Here is a 15473-nt window from a genome sequence, read left to right as displayed (position 1 = left end):
CAGAATAGGGTTGGACTGGATGGCCCTTGCGGTGTCTTCCAACTCTATGACTCTATGATTCTACCATCCTGCTGTGGTTTCGTATCCAGAAGAGACTCATCCAAAGGAAAGCCATGCAACTGACATCCCACAGATGAGAAAACAAGACCTCCGGTTTACTTTCTGATAACTGAGTGTATGTGGGTCTGTGTGTGCACCTTCAAGTTACTTGTCGACTCATGGTGACCCCATTATTTTTTTTCATAGAGTTTTCTCAGGTTCAGAGGGAAAGAGGAGGAAGAGAGATAGGCAGGGACTGGAGATGTGGATTCCAGCTGTGTACATTTCTCCCACCCACAGAATGCTGTGAAAAGCCCCCCAGAGACCCAGATTTGGGGCTCCCCACCCCTGAACTCCCTTTCCAGGCAGGGCTCAGACTCCTAAACAACTCTAAAAGGGCCTTTTGGGATACAAGGAGCACATCTGAAGACTAGTGCCCCCACCCCTGGGAAATGGGGCTCAGGGTTAATTAAATGAGGGTGAAAAGAGGGGATAGGGAAGGGGTACGAGGGCAGGATTGGGGAGGATGAACCCCCATGGAGGGTGGAAGGCTCTCTGGGGTGACTCTGTATGTTCCAAAGGGGAAGGTCTCCCCAAAGTCTATCCCAAGAAATCATCTCTGAGTGGACATCAAGGCTGACCCCAAGGAGTGCATCAGCAAGAAGGAGAAAGAAGAAGGGGGAGGGATCAAAGGCATCATTTTGCACACCCACCCCCTAACCCACCCTCCACATCATAAGCTCTCAAGATCCCCCCCTGGAAACCAAGGAGATCCCAGGGATCAATCAGGATTTCAGGTGGCAATGGGGCTGGAGAAGCCACGGAGAGCCAGTCACAGGGATGCCAGGCAATCCCTGGGCTGCTGCTTGCCTTTTCCCAGACTTTTGGAAAGGTTATTTTTCTGGACTCTCTCATTTAGACTGCATGGGCACTGCAGAAATAATCCAGCTTGACACCACTTTAACTATCATGAGTCAATGCTATGGAATCTTGGGAACTGTAGTGTGTTATGGCACCAGAGCTCTGTGGCAGAGATGGCTAAATGTCTCACAAAACTACAAATATCATAATCATCATCATCGAATTCCAATTTGAAGGGGAAATTGGGATATCAATAATAACAACAATAGTGATGATGATGATGATGATGTAGTATATCCCACTTTCCCCTCAAATTAGAATTCCACAGCATTGAGCCATGGCAGTTAAAGTGGTATCAAATTTGATTACTGTATTTCTGTCGTAAAGAAATGGCCTCAGAATCGCTAGCTGGGAAATTTTGGAGACACAGTCCAGAAAAGCAACTTTCCCAAGCCTTTGGTCTTCTCCTTGCACTCCCAGGCTGACTTGCCCAATTTTTGCTCTGGATTGACCCAAGGCACCAGTGGGTCAGACTGGATGGCCCATGGGGTCCCTCCTGACTCTTATAATCCCAGCAAGAACCTGGCCCTCACTCTTGATCATGCTGACATCGTTGGCCCCATCCCCAATGGCCAGGGTGACAGCGTCCTTGTGCCTCTTGACCAGCTCCACCACCTGGGCCTTCTGCAGGGGAGTCACCCGGCAGCAGATGACCGCTTTGCACAGGCAGGCTGTCCGTACCAGTTCCAGCTGCAGTGGACCCTCCAGTGCATGCGCCTGCAAGGGAAGCCACAGGAGACATATCAGCATGCGCATAAGGAACAAGTTCAAGTATCGGGAGGGAGGGCAGAGTCCCTGAAAAACTGAACCTCTCCAGATGAGCCCGTCTGTCTGACTCCCCACGGGCACATTTTGTGGGGTCAAGGGAGATGGGGCCTTCACAGTGGTGGCTCCCCGCTGGCTTCCCCCTATGCTCTCCTTAAGGGCCATTCACACTACAGAAATAAATCAGTGTAGAACCAGTTTATTTCCACAAAGTTCACACTTTCCCCAACTGCAATCAGTGCAGTTTGGGGGCAGCCAGCAAAAAGCCCACTTTAACTGGCACATTTGGCACCAGGTCCCTTAGCATTTTTTTTCTAAAGAGCTGCAACGATTCGCAGATTTGGATCGCACCATTCCCGGAGATGGGGGCGCCTCCATTTTACATGGATATACTGTGGCAAATGTGAAAGGCAATAGGGTTAAAATGGTATAGAGAGATTTGATCATGGTAAATGTAGTGGGGACACCAAACCAATTCTGAATCGGTTATGAATCAGTGCAGAGATGTGAATCTCTTCCTTCAAAAAAGAAAGTGTGAATGGCCCCTTAGTTTTGCCACTCTCAAAAGACTTTTCTATTTGGGGAGGCTCTGGGCTCTTGGCTGGCAGCTACAGAAGGGTCTTTTGACAGGCTGAGATGTATTGCCATCCTCCCTGCAGGGTCTTGAATGCCTCTGCACTGCTTCAAATTAGTGTTTTCAGTGAGATATCTTATCTAGCTGTTTTTAAAACATCTGTACTATAGATTATGTTTTTAAAAGGTTTATTATTTGTGTATTTTTCAATTGCTTTTATCCATTCATGCAGCATTTTACTATGGTTATATGTTGCTTGCGAGTCGTTAGTGGACTTTATCACATGAAGGAGATCAGGAGTTTATCCCATGAATATCCCGAAAAATCACGTAATTACAAGTAACGATTTCACATGACATCTCACATAACCTGCCACAAAGAAGCGTTAATGCACATCTTTTTACTTTTGGGATTTCAGTGACAATGCATTTCCAATATCACTTTATTTGCACAATTGCGTGTGATAATAATTTCTGCTTCATTTGCAGGATGCTTTAAATGCGTTTTAATCCCTCTTTAATGTCGAAATCAGCCTCAGTGTGATAAACTCCAGTGTCAACGATTCATGGATGGTGGTGGACAAATAAACAAGCAGTCCTCCTCTGCAATCCGGGGGAGGGGGCTTGCCCTCTGAAAGCCCCCCTTCTCCTTTTCTTTTTCTCCCCCAGCATTGGGGTTCTGCCTGTGGACCCCTACCTCTTCCCTTTCCAGCCCCACAGTGTATCCTGGGGTCCCCCCTCTCTGCTCCACCCCACAACATAGGCTTTACAGGACGCCTGATCTGCACCTCTGCAGTTAAGACTCCAGTGGGCAAGGGGCTCAGATTCACCCCTTGCCACCACCATCCCAGTGGAAGGAATACCAGAGCCTGCAGGGGTCCAACTCCTCATGTGGCCTCAAGGAACTGGGCCAGGCTGACCGACAGGCTGAAACTGATCTGATGAGCTTTCCTAGGAGTAACACAACTTGCCCTCACATGTAAAGTCAGACTAGATCCTCCACTGGGAAAAATGGGGGGGGGACACACTCTGATGTAATTACTTTCCAATTGGGGGATCTGTGGGATTCCCTGCCTCAGGAGGTCTGCCTGGTCCCCTCCCCTTCCACTAAAGGCCGAGATCTTGTGTAGCCAGGCTTTGGGCTATCAACTGCTCTTGCAGAAAGGTCTATTATTCTCATTCCCTTTCAAATGAGTGCTCTTTCTAATAAGGCACATATCCAGGGGTAGTCATGTTGGCCATATAGCAAAGTGCAATAACATCTCCAAATCCACAAACCTTTTACCTTTAATCAGCAAACCAAAATGCACAAAAGGACCGCCTGGTTTCCAGGCCTGGATATCACCCACGAAGGTTGGCTGGTTAAAGGTATCACTGTTTTGTGGATTTTGAATGCTATTGTACTTTTCTAACAGGAAAGTTTATTTGTTTGGCTTTTACTTTTAATTTTAACAATGGCACTTCTTCTTAGTTGTGCCTATTTGTGAAGTCGAAGGCTTTCATGTCCAGCATCCATTTTTTTGTGGAGTTATTGGGATATGTGGCCATGTTCTAGAAGACTTTATTTCTGATGTTTTGCTGTTGTCTGTAGCTGGCATCTTCAGAGAAGATTTGCTTCTCTGTACCTATTTGCTTCAGCCTCTGCTGTGGGCTACCTGGAGTCCCATGCATTCAGCAGCAGCAGCAGCAGCAACATCAATATCTGGCAGCATAGACTCTGGGGCACACTTTCTCGGAGCTGTTCCCCAAAGCCCTTCTAGGCCGCCACCAGTCTATATGCAAAATTCTGGGGAGACTCTGGACAGTTCACAGGGCGGACATAGCCAGCCACAAACAAAGACGCACTTTGGAAAGTCTTGCGTTTAGGTGCCTGCCCAGATGAGCTCCTTTTTCCTCCTGCAGCCTCCAAACTCCAGGGTGAAAGCTCTCCAAACTCTCCAAAGTTGCTGCCCCTCTCATCCTTGGTAAACCCTATTCCTTGGTCTGCTCTAGAGGAGACCCAGAGGGTTGCCTTCCTTCCTCCTCCTCCTCACCCTCCTCTTCCTCCTTACCAAGCTGTACCCATTGATCACCAGGCCATATTCTGCATTGGGTTCCTCATCCAGCAAGACCTTTGAGCCACCTGGTTTCCGGACATGGATATCCAGCTCTCTGTCATCCACGAAGGCTTCAGGATTCATCTTCTTCCTTGCTTTCCTAAGAGAAAAGGCAAAAGAAGTGAAGCGGGAGCTCTTTGAACATACACCCCAGCGTATAACAAGGGTCCACTGTACTTTGAGTTCATAAAAGCTGCTTCATGGGGCATCTCTCATGCCAGGGGCTAAACTACCACGGCTTGAGCTCCCTTAACGGAGTCCCTCCAACAGCCCTGGGAGTCTCCCCGCCCCCCAACTCAGTCTCTTTCTCCTGTGCATGTAACACCTCAGTGTGGAGCTTTCTTTCAAATCTTTATGAGACTCTAGAAGCCCCTCAGTTCAGGGTTTGTCCAGATGGGTCAAAAAGTGGATGTGACATTTGCAACCAATGCACCCGTTATGGCTGTGCCTTCCTGGTCTAGCCAACACTCCCACCATTTTGTTGGCCACATTGGCTGAGATCCTGCCTCACACAGTTGGGTTGCTTTGCTCCATCTATTTGGATCTGCAGGGCTATGGAATGGAGACATACTGGATTGCAAAAGAGGTGTTGAGATGCAAATGGACTTTAAATTTCCTGGTCTTTGAAAATCTCCTTATTGCCGCATGGAGAGAAGGAGGCCTGCCTGCACAAAATATATCCTCCCTAGTATACCATCTTTACTAAGGACTGAAACAACATGCAGGCATCTGACTAACATCTCCAATTGTTTGTTTGTTTTTTTCCTTTCTGGTTTGGTTTGTAACATCTTGCCTGATGAAGAAGCCCATGGAGTTTTGAAAGCTTGCAACAACAATAAAGGTATCACTGATGGATCTTTGGAGAGAAATGTGTTTATCTTTCTGTGTGCACATGACATGGAAGTACTTTTGTGCTGTTCCAGTCCTAAAAGCATGGAAGAGGGTTGTAAAAGTGTTGCTTTTGCCAAGCTGGAAAAATCCATTTGGCAAAAGGGGTGTTTTTACTTCCCTCTCCCACACTTTTAGGATTGGAACAGAACAAAAGTGCTTCCACATCATTCAGAGACAGAAAGATAAACGTGAGTTTGTTTTTAATATGATAAGGCTACAAATGGCTACGAAAGTCCACACCTGCCCTTTGAAGCAGCATCATGCCCCTTATGCCAAGGGGAAGAAAGACAGAAGGAGGAGGTACTGGAGACATCCTTGTGCAATGAGCATAAAAGGACACAGGTTTGCACAGATCCTGGCTATGCACATGTATGTCACCAAAAAGATTCTGAAACCAAAATGCTTGCAAGCACACAACTGTAATACTGAATCAACAAAAAAGAGGAAGAAGATATGGTTGTGTAAAACTGCTCTATTTTATATTGCTCTCTTATTATATTAGCCAGTTTTCATTTGTTTCATATTGGCCATTGATTCCAAGCTTACTCTGTGCATGTGTGTTTGGGTCTTCAAGTTGCCTGTGGACTTATGGCAACCCTATTAATTTTGTAGGGTTTCCTTAGGGCAGGAATCCTCAGAGGAGTACATTAGAAGTTTATCCCATGAATTTCTGCACTTCTCATTTGCATGTTTACATCCTTTTCTGCCAATGTAGCATTGCAACTGTGGTGCATCTGAGTACTTATGCATGCTTTGCGTTTGCTTCTGCGTTTGCTTCTGACTGTGGCCCTTTGGGGTTATTTGGGACTGATGCTCCCCACCAGCAGGCAGGAGAAAAGGGAAGGCCCTCACCTGAGCTCCTCTTCCACTTCTTGTGAGGTTTTGCCTTGGATGATGAAGATGTCCCTCATGTCATCATACAGCATGTTGCAGGAGTAGCCGATGTTTACTGCCGTCTCTGGAGGAGAAGACCCAAAACACAACACAGAAAGGGGGGGTGAGATTTAGGGTACAAAAAGAACCATCCCAGTCCATTCCTGGGAGAGGGCTGTCACCTGCCCTCCTTCAGTTTACAGCAGTGCAGAACTGGCAAGCCAAAGGCTTCCCAACAAGAGGTCCCTCAGTTCTTGGAGAGGAGGATGAGAGTTATAGTTTCCAGAGCTCAATGCCTAGCCCCACTTTTTGTGGGTATATTTGGCAGGAATGCAAATTCTCTCTCTTTGGTGGACTTAGCTCTTGGCAATAGGAAAGGGCTGTGTGCTTGCTACAGTTTGCAAGCCTTAATTGATTGTGGAGTTGAAGGCTATCATGGCTCGAATCCATAGTTTGTTTGTGGGGGGTTTGGGCTATGTGCCAGTGTCCTGCAAGAGTTTATTCCCAACGTTTTGCCAGCATCTGTGGCTGGCATCGTCAGAGAATGCTGGCATGGAAGAAAGTGGGTATATATATACTGCATGACCTTTAATTGATTATTTGCTGCAATTTACAGACTCCCTAGGGCAGCTTATGCATTTACTTGGTTAGCCCCTTCCTTTCTTCCCAGTCATTGTGGTGCCAGGGCTCACCCTATGCTCTGCTTTACATTCATCAATAGGTGCAAGTGGACTAGATAAAAATGTTCCTTCTCTCAACTCCTTAAGTAAATGAGAAGAAATAATCCCCACATTTCATCTTTACCTGGGAACGGGTCTCATTAGCTAAGAATTGTTTCTTCATTTCCATATGGGGAAATATGTTCTCTCTGTGTGTGTTTGAATAACTGTAAGCAACTGTGGTTGGTACTTAATGCAAAATGCTTAATGGCATCCCTGTTGCTTGGGCTCAGCTTTCGGGACAATCCTGAACTGGAACCCAAGCAGGAATGGGAAAGGAAAAGATGGCGGGACAAGGTGAAACCCAATCCCTGGGCCTCTAGATGTTCTGCAGGAGAACTGCTGCTTTCCAAAGTTACTGCTTGAATTCTAGCTCGCTTCCAGTTCTGATCTAGGTTTAACAATTGTCCCTTTCCTTGGCCTTCCTTCCTCTCAGATAGATGCATAATTGTACAGCTTTAATTCTTTTTCCTTTAGAAACCACAGAAGCATAGAATCACAGAGGAGTTTATCACATCATATGTGCCACCATCCCGTTAGAGTATTAAATCATCCGCATCGTGCAAAAGCGCGCAAATACACAACTGGTTTTCACATACAGCCAAGAATAACGTGATAAGGGTGCACTGCCAATGCGGTAAAGAGGGTAGAACACACATTTGGTGTTCACACAGATGCATGAATATCCTGCTAATGGTTTGCAAATGTGCAAATGTGCACATGAGTACTAACTGTGTCACCAGGATCCATGGTGGGGTCCTGGAAACAAACCCCAGCAGATACCAAGGGCTCACTGTACTCATCCTCATCCTCAGTCTCCTCATCTTATCTATTTATTTCAATGACCTCCAACCCATCCCTGCATTTCCTACCACAAGCATAAAGGAATATAACAATACCAAAAATCAAGAGCATGAAATGCTGCGACCCTTTCACCAACTGGCCATGTCTGCCAACAAAGCAAAACTGGAGGTACACCCGCCCCAATAAATCGTGAGAAATCCGGCAACAAGCTCAAAATCGATGATTATCCTATGAATAAACCACAGTTAGCTTTCACACTATAACAATTGTGCAAATAAAGTGAATTTGTGAATGAAGAAAAAATGAATTCACAATATTTTTCTGTGAATGCTTAAATGCTGGAGCATGTCTCTTTCTTATCAGATTAATAGATAATTGCACATGACATTGTGTGAAAACCAATCATGCTTTATTTGCACAATAAACGCGGGATCTACCCCGTTTAAACTTCCAATTTTCCCCTTGTGATAAACTCCAGGATTGGAAGAGACCCCGAAGGGTCATTCAGTCCAACAACCTTCTGCCATGCAAGAATACATTGCTTCCTTTGCTTCCTTTCTTGCCTTATAAAAGCATGAAGCCAAATTCCTTAGCATGTTGATTCTGAGGACAGTAGCTTCACTAAATCCATGGGATTTACCAATTCACCTACCAGAGAGTTGTGCTGTCAGGCTTTTTGAACTGATGAGGGTTGGGCTTTTACATGCTGTGCAAGTGAGATCAAAATTTGTATATAGTTTTTAATACATGTCAGTCTTTTTAATGTGTAATTGTTTTAACTTTTTAAATTGTTTAATTGTTTTTAAACTACTGTTTTAAATTTGCTGTTAGCTGTCCTGGGTCCCTATATTGGGAGAAAGGTGGGATATAAGTAAATACTACTACTACTGCTACTACTACTAATTTTGGACTCCACATTCAGCAGCTGATTGTGATTCTGCTTGGGACTCACTCATTGGATTCTGGCCCAGTGTTGAAATGCTTTTACTTCTTGTTCTGCTCATCAACTTATCCCAGAACCCAGCTGTCTTAGGATACCAATTTATTCAATCAGATCAGAGATTCTTGTACCCTTTTTTCTCTCTGAGATCCCTTGGCATTAAGAATTCAGCTTTTTGCATGAATCACATCCTCCTTGCTCTTTTGGAAGCAGCAACTCAAGACCTGCACATTGGTGATGGTCAAAATTACTTGAGAACCCTAGGAAATGTCAGATGGTGGGGTCCCAGGTGGGGATGTAAAACTTTGCTTATACATTTTCTCATGTATTAATGAATAATTTCAGCAATTTCCTCCCCACTCTTTGAGGAAGAAACCATTTGTACTTCTTGGGGGAAATTCATTCGCACAAAAACACAGGTGGTCTTTCTTGGCAGAAAATATATTTTGGCACAGGAAATGTGCACCTTGTGCAACTTACAGTCTGCAAAAATATGGGTTATCTGTGCAGAAAACATGAGAAGGAATATGGCATGAGGTTGTTGTTGTTTTTTCCTGCACAGCTATCCACATCTCCAAGTGATGCACACACATTTTACACAAACTGTAAAAAAAAGTTTCTTTACAAAAAAACATGGATCCCTACACATTAAAAACGGTGTGTGCTCTTACTGCTTGTGTTTCTTGTGTGGAAAATGGCTTCCCCCACTTTGCTGCAGCTCCCATACCTTGTTTGTCTCCAGTGAGCACCCAGATTTTAATCTTCGCTTTCCCCAAGATATCAATGGTTTGGGGGACTCCATCTTGCAGCTTGTCTTCAACGGCTGTGGCACCCAACAACTACAGAGCAAAGAGAGAGCAGACTGAGCTTTGGGTCAACAAGCTTGTGTGTTTTGTGTTTGTGTGTGTGCAGTGCATATGTGTGGATTTGGAGGAGGATATGTACTTTAGTTCTCTGTGGGTTTTTCAGGCTATGTGGCCATGTTCTAGCAGACTTTCTTCCTGATGTTTCGCCAGCATCTGTGACTGGCATCTTCAGAGAGTGCTTTGCTTGGAAAAATTGAGTGTATATATCCTGTGTGAGCCTGGGAATGCAGGAGTGATTTGTATGTGTATTGTTCTGTGTTGATGGCTGGCCTCAGCCTGGGATGATAATGCAAATGAGGATTAATGTCTGCTAATTGGTGATCATTATCTGCTGGGAAAGCCCCTGACTCTGAATGGTTTCCCATTTGCATTTGCTGAGTCCTTATTTTGCTATTCCTCAGGACTGGTAGCCAAATCTTGTTCACTTTAAGGGTTTCTTCTTTCTGGTTGAAATTGTCCAGGTGTTTGTGGATCTCAATGGCTTCCCTGTGCATGGTCCAGAACTTCAGTGTTTTCAAACAGTATTTTATGCCCAGGATGGTCTGTGGCATGTTCTGCTATTGCTGATTTTTCTGGCTGGCTCAGTCTGCAGTGTCTCTCATGTTCCTTGATTCTGATTTGCACACTGCGTTTGTAAGCAAATGTTTTACAAACCGACGAAGAAAATCCAGCAAATGCTTCACTCAGCCAAGGACCAGAGAGACCCTCTCACAGCCGCAGGAGTTTACTGCATACCATGCAGCTGTGGGCGAGTCCACCTAGAGACCACCAAACGCAGTGTGCAAACAAGAATCAAGGAACACAAGAGACACTGCAGACTAAGCCAGTCAAAGCAGAAGGTGGGAAGTGGAGGGGCTTTGGGGCTAGGTCCTCTTGTAATGGCAGTGTCCCAGCAGCTTTATTCACAAGGTTTTCTCCTTCCCAGTAAGTCAAGACTACCCACCCAACCACCCTGCCTACATACATCTCTCTGACCAGTCCCTGGGTATCTGGGCTTTGTTCTGGACCCTCCATACCATCAAGTCTTTTTCAATGTCTTCATACAGCAGAGACAGTTTTTCTTCCCGGTTGTCCAAGGCTATGCTGGCCTCGTAGTGGCGCATCTGCCAATCCTCAAAGTAACTCTCCTCCAAGTTCTTGTAGGCCACCACCAAAGTCCGCAGTCCTTCCCCTGCAAACTCCTAGGAAGACACAGGTTAAGAGAGCACTGGTCAGGCGCAGTGGTTAAACGCCTGTACTGCAGCCACTCACTCAAAACCATAAGGTTGCAAGTTCAAGACCAGCAAAAGGGCTCAAGCTCGACCCAAGCTTGCATCCTTCCAAGGAGGTCACTTAAATGAGTACCCAGATTAGATTGTTGGGGGCAAATTAGTTTACAGTTGTAAACCGCTTAGACACTGCTTAGGCGGTACAAAGCGGTATATAAATGAAGCTTGTTTGTTTGTTTGGTCAGCCAGCCAGACCTCCAGCTGAGGATACCTCACTCAAGATGTCCCCTTTCCAGGATTCACAGGGAATCAAAGAGCAGCTGTAATCTTTGAAAACCAGGAGGAACCCAAAGGTTTCAGCGCTTGGAATGGTAGCCCGAAGGGGATGGGGACACAGCCTTCCCCATGTTGCCATCCATCTCATGCAAGGGATGCCCAGCAGGCAACCTTCATGCAAAAAATCCTGGAAACACTAATGCCAAGACAGATTCAGGATGTAGAATTTAGGGCAAACTGTCTAATGCTCCAGTTATTGCAGTGTCTTCAGTTTAATAGCAGATGGTCCATTTTGTGGGCCAAAAATCAAGCTCTCCACACACACATGTCCATGCACACACCACCCTGGAAGGCCCAGATAGAGAAATCTCAACCACTCCACACACATGTACACTGTGCCAAGGTCCCGGGAAGGGAGAAAATGCCCCCCTCTCACAGATGGATAGAAACCTTACAGATTTTCTCATGCTGGGCAAGAAGGGGTGTCTCGAAACAGCAAATTTTATGGAAGGGAGAACCATAGCAGTGGCGGGGTGTGTGTGTGGGTGTGTGGGTGTGTGTGAGTAAAAAGGTTGACTTTCTGCACAGAAGAGGAAGTTTTGGAATCAAAACTTTCACCTACATCCAGGTAGATTGTTGTCTTTTCCTTCAAGCAGCCACAGGAAGGATGGAGGCGTTCATAGAGGATGGTGTCTGCACCCTTGCAGTAGAGGGTCAGCTTGCCCATGGGGCTCCGCACTGGGAAGAAGGGAAGAGAGACAAAGAGAGTGCTCTGGTGATGTCCATGTCCAGAGAAAACCCCAACATAAGAGAAGGGAGCAACATGTAGACAGCCAGCAGGGGGTCGTATTTGAGGGAGGGTCCAACTTATTCACATTGTCATTTGCCCCCACCCAACTTATTATTATTATTATTATTATTATTATTATTATTATTAACCTTTATTTATAAAGCGCTGTAAGTTTACACAGCGCTGTACATCAAATGTAAGGACAGACTTCTCTTCTCATAGAATCATAGAGTTGGAAGAGAGTTCCATGCAGGAACTCTGAATAAAAGCATCCCCGACAGATGGCCATCCAGCCTCTGTTCAAAGACCTCTAAGGAAGGAGACTCCACTACACTCCGAGGAAGGAGTTTGTTCCACTGTCAAACAGGCCTTACTGTCTTTTTTCCCTCCAACTGTGATAAATGGGAGTCCCTTAATTGATAAGACCCTTCCTCCCCAGATAACAAAGGGATAAATGTGGGAGGAGGTACATTTAAATTTTACTGAGAGTCTACATCACAGCTGATGAGATGGCAACTGTTCAACAAAATGGGAAGCTGGGGAGAAGCATGAACCTTTGAGATGGTTGTGAAGGAGAGGTTTTAAACATTCTTGGATGCAACCCGAGGCTTTTTGGTCTGCCTGCCTGCCGGCTCTTGTGAGGCAGACCATGGGAGTCCAGGCAGAAAAAAAGAAAGAAGTTAGGTAATAGTAAAAGTAATATATGCTATGACAAGGATATCTATAATGTTTGTTAGATGTTAAAAACAAAAGCATATCATGTAAATTTTATCTTACATAAAGAACCCAAAATGCACACTTTGGGGATACAACTACAGTGTGCCTTAAAAATTATAATCAATTTTAGTAATAATGCATTGAATATCATTTTAAGGCACACTGTAGTTGCATCCCCAAAGTGTGCATTTTAGGTTCTTTATGTAAGATAAAGTAAGATCACCTAACTTCTTTCTTTTTTCTTGTCTATACCCGGTTATGTACAATACCCTTTTTGTTGTTTCCAGCTATCCAGAAACACCAAATCCTATCTGATCTGTGAGTAAGGTTAGCAACAGTCAGGGGTCTCAGGGTTTTTGATTTATGTTCCTGGCTTGGCTGAAATTATTTTACAATGCCCCAATGTATTGCTAAGGTGTAATAAGTTAATCATTGGCTGGTGGCAGAAAGTTCTTTAGGTAAAAGGTGTTCTCAAGGGGTCTCATCCAGCTCAGCAGGAGTGGAGGGGAACACACAGAGAATCCTCATGCTCACATGCCATCAAATTCTGCCACAACAGCCACTTTCTGCAAGATTATTCCAGCCCAAAGGGAGCAGCTTTTTAGAACCAAACAAACTGCAGTTTTATTTCCTGCAAAGGTCTGTGTTAGAAAGATACAGTTTGCAATTACAGTCTGGGCAATTAGTAAATTCATGTTCTTCAATCAGGGCAAAAGGAAACCTTCCGGATGTGTGCATGAGCCACTGGTTCAAGGGAAGTAATAGTGCCACTCTATTCTGCTTTGGTCAGGCACCTGAAATACTGTACCCACTTCTGGACACCACAATTCAAAAAGGAAGCTGACAAATTGGAGCATGTCCAGAGGAGAGCAACCAAAATGGTGAAGGGTCTGGAAACCATGCTTTATGAGGAATGACTTAGGGATCTGGGTATCTTTAGCCTGGAAAAGAGACAGTTAAGGGATGATATTATAGACCTGTTTAAGTATTTGAAGGGGTCTCACCATGAAGATGGAGCAAGCTTTTTTCCTGCTGCTCCAGAGACTAAAACACAGAACAATGGATGCAAGCTACAGAAAAAGAGATTCCACCTCAATATTAGGAGGAACCTCTTGACAGTAAGAGCTGTTCAGCAGTAAAACACACTCCCTCAGAGTGTGATGGAATTGCATTCCTTGAAGGTCCTTAAACAGAGATTGAATGTCCATCTGTCAGGGATGCTTTCATTGAGAGTTCCTGCATGGCAGGGGGTTGGACTGGATGGCCCTCATGGTCTCTTCCAATTTTATGATTCTATGTTCGCAAGGCATGTGGGGAGGGGGCACGAAGGGTGAAAACACACCAATGACAGACATCCTTTTGCGCACATTGTTGAAGTCCAGGATGGCCAGCAGCTCATACACCACTGTCTCTCCCATTTCCACCACTGTGATGGTCTCTGGAGTGCGGGCACGAAACACGAAGCCAAAGTTCCGGGCAGCCGTAACTAAGGCACCTTCGTCGGGAGACTGAGCCTGGTACACCAATGCACCTGCCATGGTGAGGAACAGACACAACATTACTTACCAGTATAACCACAGAAGAATGAAAGACACACACATACACCATCCCTACTAGTCCTTCCTCCTCAACTCCGCAGGTGCAATGGCATCCTCCACCTCACCCTTCTTCTTCTCTTCTGGCATCACTGTGTGACAAAGGGAAAGCAGGCGGAAGAACTTGTGGGTGGCGTTATCGCCTCTCTTCACAGCTTCCAGCAAGCTATGGTCGTAGAACACAAACTTTGGGTCAGCTAGTGGGTTCTCCGAGAAATCCACTTTTGAAGTGCTCTGCAAAAGCAAAAGATTGGTATCACCCTCTTGGTGCTCCTCCATCTGCCATCAATTTGACTGGAGACCAAAGATGGGCTCAACAGGTTCTCTACATTCTTTCCATCCAAATAAATAAATACACACAAACACACAGACCCGCACATGGGCATCAACTGCTAGGGTATGGGATGACCTTCACTTCTCCCTCAAGATATGAAAGAGAGCTTGGGTGTGAGAACCTGAGGGAAACACACTATTTGCAAAATGGTGGATGGATAGAAATTCTGCCCTGGGCTTCCTTACCACACTCTGCAGTGTGCTGGCAGAGATGGCAAGAACCAGGGTTGGAAATGCAAGCATGGATGTGACCACATTGATGGGGAAACCATTGGAGACAAGCTGTCCACACAACCAGCACCCACAACAGGCCGACAGTGGCAGCACTATCTACACCAGGGGTAGGCAACCTGCGGCCCGCGGGCCAGATGCGGCCTGGCGAGGCCTTGGGACCGGCCCCAGCCCGGTCCTGCCGCCGATTGCCGCCGGGGCCTTTGGGGGGCAATTGTCTATAGAAGCCTCAGAAACATGCATTTATATTAACATTTTTAAAGAAATCAGCAATTTTTTTCACATGTCCTCCATTTTTTCAAAAAAAGTGTCTTCCATTTGAAAATTTTGTCCTAAATTTTCCTGGTTTATTTAATAAATAAATAATAATAATAAATAAAATTTTTATTTTTATACCACCCTTCTTACAATCAGGGCAGTGCACAACATATCAACCATCACAATACAGATACAATTAAAATACAATTAAAACCCTCATAAAAACGCATTCTGGCCAGCTTACCACTGCTGTCAGAGGAGGGGGGGGACTAGCTGGAACTTGTGTCCGGGAATGCTAATTGGAACAAGAAGGTCTTTAATTCCTTCCTGAACTGGGCCAGGGAGGTGGCCGAGCGGAGCCCAGTTTATATATTTATTTTTTGGGTTCGGCCCCTCAGTTGTCTGAGGGACAGCAACCCGGCCCCCGGCTCAAAAAGATTGCCTACCCCTGATCTACACACTCCTTGGGAAATGGCCATTCTATCGAGTGTCAGTGCACTGTATTGATAGTATTGTTATACTAATGGGTGTCTGTGATATCAGTTTGCACATCTGCAAAAGGAATGGGCCAGAACCAC

General features: G+C 45.3%; 1 protein-coding gene across 7 annotated transcripts in view; it reads right to left on the bottom strand.

Moving 5' to 3' along the window:
- Window positions 1–15473, bottom strand: part of LOC121922184 (phospholipid-transporting ATPase ID-like) — a 136162-nt gene that overhangs the window by 23079 nt on the left and 97610 nt on the right. For all 7 annotated transcript variants that reach the window (XM_042451274.1, XM_042451271.1, XM_042451272.1 and 4 more), the window contains 8 exons: window positions 14142–14307; window positions 13821–14009; window positions 11594–11709; window positions 10504–10668; window positions 9349–9460; window positions 6138–6243; window positions 4350–4494; window positions 1494–1677 (listed from right to left, as the gene is read on the bottom strand). In XM_042451274.1, the coding sequence (XP_042307208.1) occupies window positions 1494–1677; window positions 4350–4494; window positions 6138–6243; window positions 9349–9460; window positions 10504–10668; window positions 11594–11709; window positions 13821–14009; window positions 14142–14307 (1183 nt within the window). The remainder of the gene's footprint in view (window positions 1–1493; window positions 1678–4349; window positions 4495–6137; window positions 6244–9348; window positions 9461–10503; window positions 10669–11593; window positions 11710–13820; window positions 14010–14141; window positions 14308–15473) is intronic.

The sequence above is a fragment of the Sceloporus undulatus genome, chromosome 2, assembly GCF_019175285.1.
Source record: "Sceloporus undulatus isolate JIND9_A2432 ecotype Alabama chromosome 2, SceUnd_v1.1, whole genome shotgun sequence".
In the NCBI taxonomy this organism is placed as follows: Eukaryota; Metazoa; Chordata; class Lepidosauria; order Squamata; family Phrynosomatidae; genus Sceloporus; species Sceloporus undulatus.
This window is presented reverse-complemented; position numbering and strand designations above follow the sequence as displayed.